The sequence below is a fragment of the Enhydra lutris genome, unplaced genomic scaffold (genome assembly GCF_002288905.1).
Source record: "Enhydra lutris kenyoni isolate GAN:26980312 unplaced genomic scaffold, ASM228890v2 scaffoldscaffold31, whole genome shotgun sequence".
In the NCBI taxonomy this organism is placed as follows: Eukaryota; Metazoa; Chordata; class Mammalia; order Carnivora; family Mustelidae; genus Enhydra; species Enhydra lutris.
This window is the reverse complement of record NW_019154115.1, coordinates 20,215,664-20,229,789: the sequence shown is the minus strand read 5'-3', so window position 1 is coordinate 20,229,789 and position 14,126 is coordinate 20,215,664. Positions and strand designations below refer to the sequence as shown.

Genomic DNA, 14,126 nt, shown 5'->3' with positions numbered 1-14,126 from the left:
TGCCATTATGAGGAGTAACTGAGTGATTTATATATATACTTTGAAAATGATGAGAAGAAGGTTGGGGCTAAATCTGGAAGGATTTTAGTTGAACCAGAAAGACTAAGAGCAATACTAAAAAGAGAAATGCAAAAGGAGAAAACCAATTTCCAAATACTAAAGATCTAGAAGAAGGAAAAATCTATATCAATTAATGCTGAGATCGACATATTTTAGTTCTTAGAGGGGGATATACTCCTGAAAAATTTGCTAGCGAGGTATGATCATTTCCACAATAAGTTAGTCTGTTTTAAGAGAACAGAATACATTTTTATATCAAATTATTTCTTCCAGGATTTGGAATAAGTGTCATTACAATAAAACACATATGTTCTGGATGGTAAGATAGTTAAAAAAAAAAAAAAGGAAAAAAGAAAATATCAAAATAGTAATAATGATAATGGACAGGGGAAGGAAATAGGCAAAAATATTTCCATAAATGCTTATAAAAATAACAGCAATAATGAAAACAATTTTCTCTTTGGGTAGTAGGATGAGGCCATCTTATTTAGCATGGAAGTAATCACCTCTGAGTTCTGGAATTAGGGCTAAACTTCCCAATTTATAAGCTTAGTTGCATATTATAAAACCTTCCCGTTAAAGATGGTTTGCCACTAAAAACTGGTCCCACAAAAAATGAATAACCAGTAAACACACAAGGGGAAGGCAATCCATACACTCAGCTCATCAGGCAAAAAAAAAAAAAAAAAAAGTAAAACAAATGCTGGTTTTGTGATACTTAACAAAATTATAAATCTTATTAGAGCTTCAAAAAGAATGTGTGATTTTTTTTCCAACTTTGTCAAAATAGACTACGTTTTCCTTGAGAAGCGTATAAAAAGCAGTGTAGAGGGAGCTAGAAATCTGTCCATTGAAACTCTAGAGGGTATTATTGGTATTCAGTATGCCAGGTTTCACAACGATGACTTGACAAAGCCTTGACACTAAAAGTACTTATATCTGCTGTCAATCACTCACTCCTTGACATGTCAAGTGCACATCCTTTCAGGGACAACTTCAATCAACATTACCACTCAAAATACAGCACACAATGTCACTACTTCAGAAATGAGAGGAAAAATAAAATGTGCGAGGATGGCCAGGAATGGTAGAAAGGCATTCCTCTTTCTAGGGAACCACATTCAAATGGAAAGTGGGTAAAAATCACTGAGCAAGCTGGAAGGCTAAAATCGGCCAGTTTATGTGAATGGCTTTTTTCCTGGAAAAATATTCTCTTGCCATATATCCTATAAGAGAAGATTCAAACAACACATCATATAAGCTGACAGGGGCCATCCTGTAACGAACCTTGGAGCTTTGGACATCCACAGCATGCCAGGTTATTAGAACCTGAGAAATACAGCTAACTGAGGAGAGGATGAAATGCCTAGATGTGGTTCTAAGACATGAAAGGAATCTGAAGCAATTCCATGTGTCACTCCACTTCTTTCTCATATGTTTCTCTCTTTTTTTCCCCTCCCTCTCTCTCTCTTTCTTTTTTTTTTTTCTCTTTAACTTTGTTCTCTTTTTCAGGCCTTCCTCTCCTTTTTTCTCATTCTCTTAAGAAAGGAGAGTGAAAGAGCATGGGGCCTGGGGTAAAACAGCACTGGGTTCGAATCTTTACTGATTAGTTATAGATAACTTTAATTTTTCTAAAGCTCATCTTTCACATGTATAAAAACATGATCAGTAACCTACAATTTAGAGTTTGCAATAAAGATTAAATGACATAATATTTATACATAAATAAATAAAACGCTTCATCAACATTGGCACAGGGAGGTATTCGATACTATTTCTCTCCTCTCTCCTCTGATTCTGTTGCTTCTGACATGGCAAAGAGCAGCCATGTGCATTCTTGGGCCTCATGGAGGGAACTCAAAGAACAATGCTGATCTGTCTTCAGAACGGTAGAGGAGAGAAGACCTACAAACATCAGTTTACTAGTCTTATTTTGATTGGGGGAATCCTTCCGCTCCTGTCTGTCAACTGCAACAAATGATTATTCAAGTTTGTAGCCTAATCAAATTACATTAAAAAAATATGCTTTGGAGGCATTGTGCAAGCTTAGGCCCCAGCAGAGTTTATAAGAAGTGGCAGATGAAGAGCTAAATTATCAAAAGCATTTCTTTTGCTCTGGCCACAAGCAGTTTTCATTCTTATGACCTTATGAGCCATAAAAGCTAAAGAAATTGGACACATTTTAGGGGGGGGGAGAAAACCCCCTAATTTTTTTAAAAAATGCAAGGGAAAATGTAAACAATGCTTTGGGCTAGCACTCATTTTAAGTGCCTTTAAAAATTATTTAAAATAGGGGCACCTGGGTGGCTCAGTGGTTTGGGCCTCTGCCTTCGGCTCGGGTCATGATCCCGGGATCCTGGGATCGGGCCCCGTGTTGGGCTCTCTGCTCGGCAGGGAGCCTGTTTCCCTTCCTCTCTCTCTGCCTGCCTCTCTGCCTGCTTGTGATCTCTCTCTGTCAAATAAATAAATAAAAATCTTTAAAAAAATTATTTAAAATAATTTTTGTTGTATTTTCGATTACCCAAGAGGTAACCCCGGTATTTGAAGCCCGATTATTATTATTTTTGCTGACTCTATTCACTTCGCAGGCTTCTCACTCCAGTAGAATTGAAAAGACCAATGGCCTTGTGCGGATGCCCCACACAAGAGGGAGGTAAGATTTATGAAGTCCAGGAAGAACATGCTTCTCTGACTGAAGGAGGCAGATTCCTATTTTAGCCAAGTTCAACACATAATTGAGTATATAGAACTCATATACTTTTTTCTTTTTCAATTGGTATCCTTGCCTTTTTTTGCCCTTTATTATACGTGTTATTAAACTTTAGAGCCAGGAACTGCCAAAAGCCACAAAGCATTCATTCCCCTCTGAGATTAAAAGAGGAAATGAAACATTTTTATTTTCATCTAAAATAGTGATTTAAGTACTCAAATTTCATAATAAACTAATCTACCTAAACATGTAGATTAGAAGCTACTTAGCAAAAGCATCAGAAAAGAAAGTTCTCATCACCCTGGGCAGTTCACACTAATAATTAGAAAGAAAAAAGGAAAGCTGTGAATTACAATGAACTGAGACCAAATAAGTGTCCACGTTGGATTAAAGGATTTGAGTTGTCAGTCTGATGTATAATGGATGCAAACATCAGCCATTTAATTAAATGGTACATGGTGTAACCTCTTTGTTCTGCATTAAACTGCTTAAGTTATCAGAGTGCCTTTAGTTTAGCAACTATTTACTATTACACCACCCCATGACTTCTCTTAGACGCTGTTCAGCCTGTATTATTCCAAATTTCAAATCTAGAGCTTATATAGTAATGTCAGACTAGTTAAAATATTCATCAATTAATGTGTGAATATAGAAAACAGGAAAACTGATTTTAATCACAGAGGGAATAAGTTCTTAGACATCACTGGCAAAAAAATTAAAAACCAAAAAAGAAAAAGTCTGCAAAAGTCTTTAAGAATAGTGTTTTCTTAGATGGGATTGGGAGGGAGACAAACCATAAGTGACTCTTAATCTCACAAAACAAACTGAGGGTTAATGGGGGGAGGGGGGTGGGGGGGGGGGATTATGGACATTGGGGAGGGTATGTGCTATGGGGAGTGCTGTGAAGTGTGTAAACCTGGCGATTCACAGACCTGTACCCCTGGGGATAAAAAGATATTATATGTTTAAAAAAAATAAAATTTAAATAAAAAAAACACACACACACACACAAACAAAAAAGAATAGTGTTTTCTTATAAATAGTTTTATTTTAATAATTTGGACTTGAAAAGTATTTTCTAATCACATCCTTAATATTACAAAATGTCCCCCAAACAGCTTTTATTTTTTAAATTAACATATACTGTATTATTTGCCCCAGGGGCACAAGTCTGTGAATCATCAGGCTTACACATTTCACAGCACTCACCACAGCACATACCCTCCCCAATGTCCATAACCCAGCCACCCTCTCCCTACCTTCCACCCACCAGCAACCCTCAATTTTCTTCCTGAGATACCAAACAGCTTTCTTGCTGAAGAACCTGGAAATGTTACTGGTTAGCAAGCATACTAAGGCCATGTAAACATATGAAAGCAGAAGAGGTCACAGTCTCCATAATCCTGAAGTATGTCATGTGACTGTATTGTTACTGTGGGTTGGTCTATGAAAAGAAGAAAATGCAAAAACGACAAAAGAAGAGAGCGGAAAAGACCCTGGCAGTCAACAAGGACTGAAGAAAAAGAAAACATCCTGAGGATATAAGGGAAACAGATTAGACTAGAAAGATTCAATCACCCCAATTTCATAAGGTTGAAGCCATATATACTCACTGCTATTGCAATTCTTCCAAGGACATGCTCTGGAATTTTTCTATATACATCCAAGGAGCCCCCTGTAGAGACAGATATGTTGCATTATTATAAATAAAACTACCAGAACGCTGCATTGAGTTCTTCCTCTGCGTATTCACTATGAGAATATTTTTTTTCTTCTCTTCCTACATTGTGCATTGGATGTCTAAGGTCAAACTGGTTTTTAGTCCAATTTTATTTATGACATAATATCATAATACCAGATGAAGCATAGCTAGGTATTTCCATTTTATTTTCCAGTGTATAATCACATACTTGTAAAAACCGAAATAAACTAGTCAAGGGCAGGCTATGACTCACCACTTAATGTAAAATTAAATACATACACAAAACTAAAGATCAACAGGTCAACCACATTTAGGTATCTATCTACCTTGTGTAACAGTTTTTCTCAAATGTAAACCAGGACTCTCTCTTAGAATTTGCAAATTAACTAAACAAAGGGCGGTAACTATAAGGTCCAAAATACACATAAAAAAATAATAAAGTAAAAGAGTATTATTAACATCTTTCTAAATGAATGTTGTCCTTCAAATTAAGTACCAAGACAAGCAATCAACCTATTCCAAAGATACTCAGTTCAAAATGTTTTAAAAATTCTCTTTGATATCACTCCGAAAACCACTTTATGAAGTAAAAAAGAAAAACCAATCTCCCTGTTTCATATTTTTCACTAAAATGGTATTCACTAACATCCTTCATCTTTCCCAAATCAATTGGTTCCAAAAACCAGACCATTAGACTGTAAACAGAAGGAGGACAGGGTCATGCTGTTTACTGGTTTTATGTTTTCATCCACCTGAAAATGAGCATTACTAGCAGACAGTAGCCATTTGATAAATATTCGTCAAATGAATCAACAGATAAACTCAAGTCCATGTGAACCTCACCACATAGGTACAGCTGCTCTGGAGGCAGTTTCAAAAGAAGGAACCATGGCAATACTGGCATTGCTGAAAACAACTGCACTGCTTTCCCAGGTAACTATTTTAAAGGAACCAATATTCACTTGGAAGTATAAATTTGGGTACGGTTGTTACATTTTCAATCTCACACAAGTAATAGAAGAATTTCAGTAAGATAGGCAAAGAACCACTACTTCACTCATATTGACGATATGACTGTATGAGAGTTATTTAACAGTACGTATTCATTCTTCTTTGAGTCAAGTTGAGGTGCAGTCTTTCAGTTCTTTTTTTAAAAGAGATTTTATTTATTTATTTGAGAGAGAGAGAACGTACAAGCAGGGGAAGGGGGAGAGGGAGGAGACTCCCTGCTGAACAAGGAGCCTGATAAAGGGCTCGATCCCAGGACCCCGGAATCATGACCTGAGCGGAAGGCAGACACTTAACTGACTGAGCCACCCAGGCGCTAGTCTTCCAGCTCTATAGAGGAATTATCCAGGATATTTGAGAAATAATTTCCATTTCAATCAGAGGCTAAAAATTCATATTTAACCATTTTACTAGTGGATGATTTGTAAGTATGCCTCATATGATACTAAAATGGAGCATGTTATTTTTTTGAAAAGAAGTTAAGTGCATTTCACAAATATGAGTATTTTTATATGTCAAGTTTTCCTAAAGCTGAACATCAGGAAAAAGTTATTTTTCCTATAAAAACCAATGATATCTATGGCATACTTACAAAGTTACTGACTTTGTATTTATCCTGTTTAAAGCAGAAAAATGATTGCTTCTTTAGATAACTGTGACGTGTAGTTTCCAGATTCTTACAAGAAGCTGGAAAACCATGGCATGGCTCAACTTTATGTTTGGCTCTGGGTGCTACCCGGAAGATAATGAAAACAAACAAACAAACAAAACCACTTCTGCAATGAACTGAACCATCTTTATTTACTAAAAGAGCATTTTTATTATAGCTGCAATAAAAGGGAAAATATGTAAGAAAACATTTCATGTTCTCATTGATCTTTCAAATAAACTGGCAATTGCAAGAATAAACAAACAGTCTCAAGAAGATAAAGCTTTACAGACTGGTATTTGTAAGACTGACAAATGCAGTGTCCTGAACCAATCCCTTGACAAGTGAAAGGAAGCCTGAGGGGCTCAACAGTAGGAGGTGCAAATCCATTCACACACACTAGTAAGAAGTCCTGAGACTTTTTTTTTTTTTAACATAAGATGTAAATCAGGGTTTAATTAGCTAAACAGACAATCAATAGTCAACAAGCTAAATGGAAAAGACAGATTACATTACTACCCTTCTTGGTAGAACAAGCCAAAAAAGAATCCCATTTTGAGGTAGTTCACTGGTTTTTGTAAATATCCATTAAATCTCCGTTATATCCCACTCTCCTTAGCCACCCACGTGGGTAAATATATACTGGCTCTGTGTCATCACATTCATCCTGCCCTTGACATAATCATTAGAGATAACTGTCAGAGAAAAAAAAAAAAAAAAAAAAAAGGATTTGGCAGATCCACTCAGAATCAAGAGATCCCATTAAGCTTAAAACATTTTCTTTGTGAGATTAAATAATTCTTTGGCTAAAAATGAAAGTTTTCAGTTGAATTGTCACGGAGTTCTACTATCACTTCTATCTCACAGGTCTCTCCCCAAAAGGCAATTCTTGGACTCATCAAGTCACCCAACATTAGTGCTAGAGGGACATTAAAGATCAGTCCAATGACTTTGACAAGCAGGGGAAACTGAGTCCCAGAAAGGAAAGTCACGGCCATGAGTCAGGGGATGGCAGAGCTCAAGAAAGGTCTCAGCCTTTGAACTCCCAGAAATGCAAACATTTAAAAGGTTTCCCCATAACATCATAGAGCTTAAGAATCACATGTGAACTTTTTTACAGTTCAATGTAATGTGGTATCACCATTACACACTCAGATATTTAATCTTAGCTGAGACATTGGTATTCAAGGCATTCAGAAACTCATTTCTATGTTACATAGTTGGTTTGAACCTTTTATTCATGAATCGGAGAGGACATCACTGGTTTGCTCTCTGTGACCTGTCACTTCCCTGAGTTCTCTGGCCTCAGATCACACAAGCCAGTCATTTCATTGCATGCCACTATCCACCATAGGAACCAGGAGGAAGAGTGCTAATACATTAGCAAAAAACCCCATCTCAACTGCCAAACTATATGCTTCTCTTGATGACTCAGGGCTATCATTTTCATGCAACTAAGCCAAAAGGATTCATGGTTTAAGGTCTGTGCTCAACCTAATACTGGGCTAAAATATAAAGAAGTGTCTTGCATGTAAGATAAACACAAATATGAGGTAAATGAACGAGAAGCAACAATACTGTCATATTATCCCAAAAGTTTCCTTAAAATGACCATGATTATTATCAATACTAATAAAATTAAAATCTGGAACCATGAGCAAAAATTTCAGAAGCAGCTCTTTTAGCCTGTTAGCTGAAAAAAATAAAGAGCCCTTTCTTTCAAGTACGGGTACTTGATACTCCCTTTCTTCCTCTACAACATGGGTTTTCTGGGGGGAAAAAAATGTATTCCCAAGAGGACAATCCAAGAACATAGGCATATATTCTGAGATGCTATATTTGAGCATTTCTGAGAAGATTGTTTTACTCAATGAGAAGACACATCATGGCCCTCCTTACTTGAATCCTTCCAATGGCGCCCTATTTCAGACTGAAACACAACTTCCTTATATGACCTACACAGTCTAGCTTCTGCTTACTTCTCTGGCCCCCTGTCCAGCCCCAGGGCCTCTCACCGCTACTCGCTAGTCACTCTGGCCTTCTTGTGGGGCCCTGATCACACCAAGCTTGCTCCCACCTTGTGCATTTATACCAGATACTACGTCTTCCTCGAAGATGTTCCCTATGATCTTTCCTATATGCTTCACTGACACTAAAGTCTCTGCTAAAAATATCACTCCCGGGGCGCCTGGGTGGCTCAGTGGGTTAAGCCGCTGCCTTCGGCTCAGGTCATGATCCCGGGGTCCTGGGATCGAGCCCCGCATCGGGCTCTCTGCTCAGCAGGGAGCCTGCTTCCTCCTCTCTCTCCGCCTGCCTCTCTGCCTGCTTGTGATCTCTGTCTGTCAAATAAATAAATAAAATCTTAAAAAAAAAAAAAAATCACTCCCATAAAAAAGCCACCTGTGACCATCCTCTCTAGCTCCTCCTCTCCTATAGTCATCATCTGCCCTGCTTTATGTTCTAGCAAGATCTATCCCTCTCGGAGAGTGTACTGTGTGTTTCTTCTTAGCCTCCCCTTCTAGAATTTAAGTGCCACAATGACAGGAATTAAGTCCTATTCACTACTGTATTCCCAGGTTTAGAACAGTGTCTGAAGGAAAGTGCTCAATAAATAGAGACAAAGGACTAATATAAGAATTAAAACAGTGAGAATCTACACTAAAGGAATAGTACTAGGGTTGGGAGAAAGTTGTCAAGAAGTTTAACAGCAATGGGAAGGGAAATGATAGAAGGTGGTACACAGTTTTTGGTCCATATATCTCCGAGTATATTTTGCTGTATTATAGAGAAGGAAGATCCAAAAGAGAGAGGGTGACGGGTGGAGAGAACACCAGCAAGTGGATGCGCCACCTGGAGGGCTGACCTCGGGCAGCCCTTCATGTACAGGGAGGGCCAGGTGGGTGCATATGTGACTAAGCTACAGGTGGAGGCACAAGCAACTGGGAGAGCTCACACCTGAAAATCTACATGATCTTGGAAGGAGGAAGTCCAATCTGGGAAAGGGGAATGAAATTGTAGGAAAGCTGATGTAGTAAATAACAGAAAGATGGGAACTGGAGAACAAACGGCAAAAAGTGGGAAATTTCAGTGTTCAGGGACTGATTAGCATGAAGGAAAGGGAAGCTGCCAAGGAGCGGGTAGAGAGGGGCTTTAGGCAGCTGAAGTCCAGAAAGGAGTCATCTCAAAAAAGACAGGTCAATCTAGATGATCAAGTGAATATTTTAAGGTAAGGACTTAAAGTATTAAAAATGTGTCATCTTTGGGGCGCCTGGGTGGCTCAGTCAGTTAAGTGTCTGACTCTTGGTTTCAGCTCAGGTCATGATCCCAGGGTCCTGAGATGGAGCCCCACACAGGGCTCTGCGCTTAGCCTGGAGTCTGCTGGAGATGCTCTGTCTCTTCCCTCTCCCTCTCCCTCTGCTCTTCCCCCCTTGCTTGCTCTCATTTTCTCTAAAATAAAAAAATAAAATCTTTAAAGAAATGAAAGGGAGTCCTTCAGACTGAACGAATTTCAGAGGAAAGTTACCAGACAGTAACTCAAATCCACACAAAGAAATACAGTACACTGGTAAAGGTCACTATAAGGTAGACATAAAAGACAAGATAAGTGTATTTTTTGTTTTTAAGACTTTTTCTCCTATCTGATTTAAAAGAGAACTGCATAAAGCAGTAAGTATAATCTGTGTTAATAAGCATACAACCTATAAAGATGTAACTTATATGGCAATAACAGAACAAAGGAGAGGGAAAGAATGGAGCTATAGAGGAGCAGTGTTTTTATGTACTAAAAAAAAGTCCATATTAATCTGAACTAAGTTGTTACAAGAGAAAATGTTAATTATAATCTCTAGGAAAACCAGAAATATAACTCAAAAAATACAGTAAAAGAAACCACAAGAGAATTTAAACAATACATTAAAAAATATCTATTTAACATAAAATACAGCAGTTATGGTGAAACAGGAACATAAAAGATGTAAGACTTAAAGAAAACAAGTAGTAAAATGACAGCTATGAAACCTACCTTTCTGGTAATTATATTAAAGATTTAGTTATTATTTTGGATGGGGGAAGGGCAGAGGGAGAAAGAATCCCAAGCAGACTCCACACTGAGCACAGAGTCTAATGTGGGGCTCCATCTCAAGACCCCAAGATTATGACCTCAGCTGAAACCAAGAGTCAGACACTTAACCGACTGAGCCACCCAGATGCTCTTGGTAACTACATTAAATGTAAATGAATTAAGTACCGACAGATTGGCAGAAGAGATTAAAAAACTCTACGATGTCTACAAGCGATGCACTTTAGATTCAACGACTCAAATAGGTTTAAGGCCAAACAATAGCAAAAGATATAACAAGCTAATAATAATCAACAGGGAGTTGGGATGACCATACTAATGTTAGACAAAATAGACTTTTAGACAAATATAGTAACTACAAACACATTTTATAACGATAAAAGAGTCAATCCATTGTGAAGACAGAACAATTATAAACACATATGCACCTAACAAAAGAACATGTGAAGCATAAATTGAAGTGAGAAACAAGACAACAAAAAATATTACTTGGAGACTTCAATATCCCACTTTTTTTTTTTTTTTTTTACATTATGTTCAACTAGCCAACTTATAGTACATCATTAGATTTTGATGCAGTGTTCAACAAGTTGTGTATAACACCCAGTGCTAATCACCTTGGACAGCCACATGCAGAAGAATACCCACTTTCAAAAGTGAATAGAAATATACTGAAGAGAAACAAGAAAACAAAACACTTAAGCTGTAAATCAGCTAGACCTAACAGACATCTAAAGAACATCTCACTAAACAATAGCGGAATACACTTTTCTCAGGTGCAAATGAAACATTCTCCAAAATATATAATGTTAAGGCATAAAACAAATCTCAATAAATTTAAAAGGACCAAAATCATATAAAGTACGTTCCCGACCTCAAAAGAATATTAGAAATCAACAAGAGAAGGACATTCAATGGAAAATGATACACTCTTAATTGAAAATGGGTCAAGAAAGAAACTGCAAAGGATTTCCAATGTGGGAATTAGAAGATACTTTGAAATAAATGAAAATGAAAACACAATATATCAAAACTTCTAGGATGTAGCTAAAGCAGTGCTTAGAGGGAAATGTATACCTGCAAATACCTACACTAAATAAGAAAGATTTCAAATCAGTATCCTAACTTTGCACCCTAAAAAGCTAGAAAAAGAAGAGCAAACTAAACCCAAAACTAGTAGATGAAGAAATAAATAATAGAGCAGAGATAAATTAGATAAGAATAGAAAAATAAAGAAAATCAAAGAAACCAAAAGTTGGTTCTTTGAAAAAGACAAAGAAACTGACCAAATTTTAGCTACAGTGACCAAGAAAAAAAAGACAGAAGACTCAAATTACTAAATTCTGGAATAAAAAGGGAAAATTAATACCAACTTTATAGAAATAAAAATGATTGTAAAAGAATACTAAAACAACTATATATCAGCAAATTAGATAATTTAGATGAAATGAACAAATTTTGGAAAGCCACCAACTATCAAAACTGACTCAAGAAGAAACAGATATTCTGAATAAACCTATAACTACCTATAATTAGTAAAGAGATTGGTAATAAAAAACTACTCAGAAGTATTATTTAGTCTTAAAAAAGAAAAAAAATTTTGACACACCACAGCATGGAATGAACTTGGAGACATTATATAAACTGAAATATGCCAGTGCCCAAAAGACAAATACAATATGATTCCACTTAAATGAGGTGCCTAGAGTAGTCCAATTCATAGAATTCATACAAACAAAAATCAAATGTTGGGTGCCAGGGGTAGGAAGCAATGAGGAGTTATTGTTTAATGGGTACAGCATCTCAGGTGTGCAAGATGCAAAGAGTTCTGGAGATAGATGGTGGCAGTTAATGCTGATGAGCTACACACTTAAAAATGTTTATTAATATGGTAAATGTTACGTTATCTGTGTTATACTACAATTAAAAACACTGTTGAGAGGGGCGCCTGGGTGGCTCAGTCACTAAGCGTCTGCCTTTGGTTCAAGTCATGATCCCAAGGTTCTGGATGGAGCCCTGTCTCGAGCTCTCTGCTCAGCAGGAAGCCTGCTTCTCCCTCTCTCACTCCCCCACTTATGTTCCCTCTCTCGCTGTCTCTCTCTCTGTCAAATAAATAAATAAAATAAAATAAAATCTTAAAACAAAAACAAAAACAAACCACTGCTGAGAAAGACAGTCTTACATGCACTGTTCTTCGAACCCCACTTGGCCACATAAGAATGGGCCTTAGGCCTGGAACATGTGCTTACCAACAGATAAAGAGTCCACATAGCCTGTGCTGGGCTTACCTCCTTGCTCTGAAATACCTTTCCCTGTTTCAGACTAAATGTGTACTCCTTTGTCCTGCTTAAGCATGTGTGTCAATGGTCCTCAGGCATGTCCCCAGCTTTCAGCATCTTTGACGCCACAGGAATGGGGTGGGGTGGAGGATCCCTTTGCTGAAGCACAAGGAGTGTGTGTAGGCCAAGGGCCCTACATAGGCTGCCAGGAAGTACCCACTGCTGGCCACAGGGAACTGACACTCACTACCAAACCTGATCGTGCTGTGTCTCTTTTTTTATGTGAGTAAAGCACTATTAAATCCAGTGCTTGACTGCACTGTGATTTCTTGGGAACTTCATAGTAAGATGCACTGCACTGGGCAGAACTGCTTGGACTTCTTCTGATAATCAGCAACAGATGACACTTGACCATGAAAACTACTCACAAAGAAAGCCCCAGAACCAAATGGCTTCACTGGTTGAGTTCTACCAAATGTTTAAAGAAAAATAAACATTACTCTTTGATAAATAAACATTACTCTTCCAAAAACTAGAAGAGGAGAAAACTTTCCAACTCCCTCTTTGAGGACAGAATTATCATTATACCAAAATCAGACAATGACATTATAAGAAAATACTATAGACCAATATTCCTTAAGAATATAAATTCAAAAATCCTTAACAAGATACAACAAATTGAATCCAGCAACATATAAAAAGGATTACACATTAAAACCAGGTGGAATTATCTCAGCAATACAAGACTGGTTCAACATGCAAAAATCACTTAATGCAATACTCCATAATTGTGGGATAATGGATTTAAAAGCATGACCATTTCTTTTTCTTTTTTTCTTAAAGATTTATTTATTTGAGAGAGAGAGAGAGAGCATGAGGTGGGAGAGGATCCAAGGGAGAGGGAGAGAATCTTAAGCAGACTTTGCACTGAACATAGAGCATGACATGGGGCTCGATCTCACAACCCTGAGATCATGACCTGAACTGAAATCAGGAATCAGACACTTAACCAACTAAGCCACACAAGCACCCCGAATGACCATTTCCATAAACACAGAAAAACCACTTGAAAAAAATCTAATGCCTTTTTATGATAAAAATACTCAACAAACTTGGAGGAGAAGGGGACTCTGACAACCCAATAAAGGACATCCACTAAAATCCCACAACTAATACCACGCTTAATAGTGAAAGACTAAGAGCTTCTCCTCTAGGATCAGAAGCAAAAGAAAGATGTCTGCTCTCACCACTTCTATCTGACACCATACTGAAGGGTAGCCAGGGTAGTTAAGCAAGGAAGAGAAACAAAAAGCATCCAGATTGGAAAGAAAGAACTAAAACTACATCTATTTGCAGGTGCCATGATCTATCTAGAAGACCTTAAGGCGTCTACGAAAACCTATTAGGGTTAAGATACAAGTTTAGCAAGGTAGGAGGATACAAAATCAATACACAAAAATCATTTAGATTTCTATATGCTATCAACGAACAATTAAAAATGAAATTAAAAGTTCAATATACAATGGTATCAAAGAATATTTAGGAATAAATTTAACAAAAGAACTGTAAAACTTGAACATCAAAAACTATAAAACATCACTGAAAAAAATTAAAGATGATCTAAATAAATGGCAAGATAC

At 37.2% G+C, this 14,126-nt stretch overlaps 1 protein-coding gene across 3 annotated transcripts in view; it reads right to left on the bottom strand.

Annotated features, from left to right (window-relative positions):
* The window catches only part of LOC111153163 (mitogen-activated protein kinase kinase 5), a 267,166-nt gene that overhangs the window by 158,659 nt on the left and 94,381 nt on the right, over positions 1 to 14,126 (bottom strand). For all 3 annotated transcript variants that reach the window (XM_022511975.1, XM_022511977.1, XM_022511976.1), the window contains exon 12: positions 4,384 to 4,445. In XM_022511975.1, coding sequence (XP_022367683.1) covers positions 4,384 to 4,445 — 62 coding nt within the window. The remainder of the gene's footprint in view (positions 1 to 4,383; positions 4,446 to 14,126) is intronic.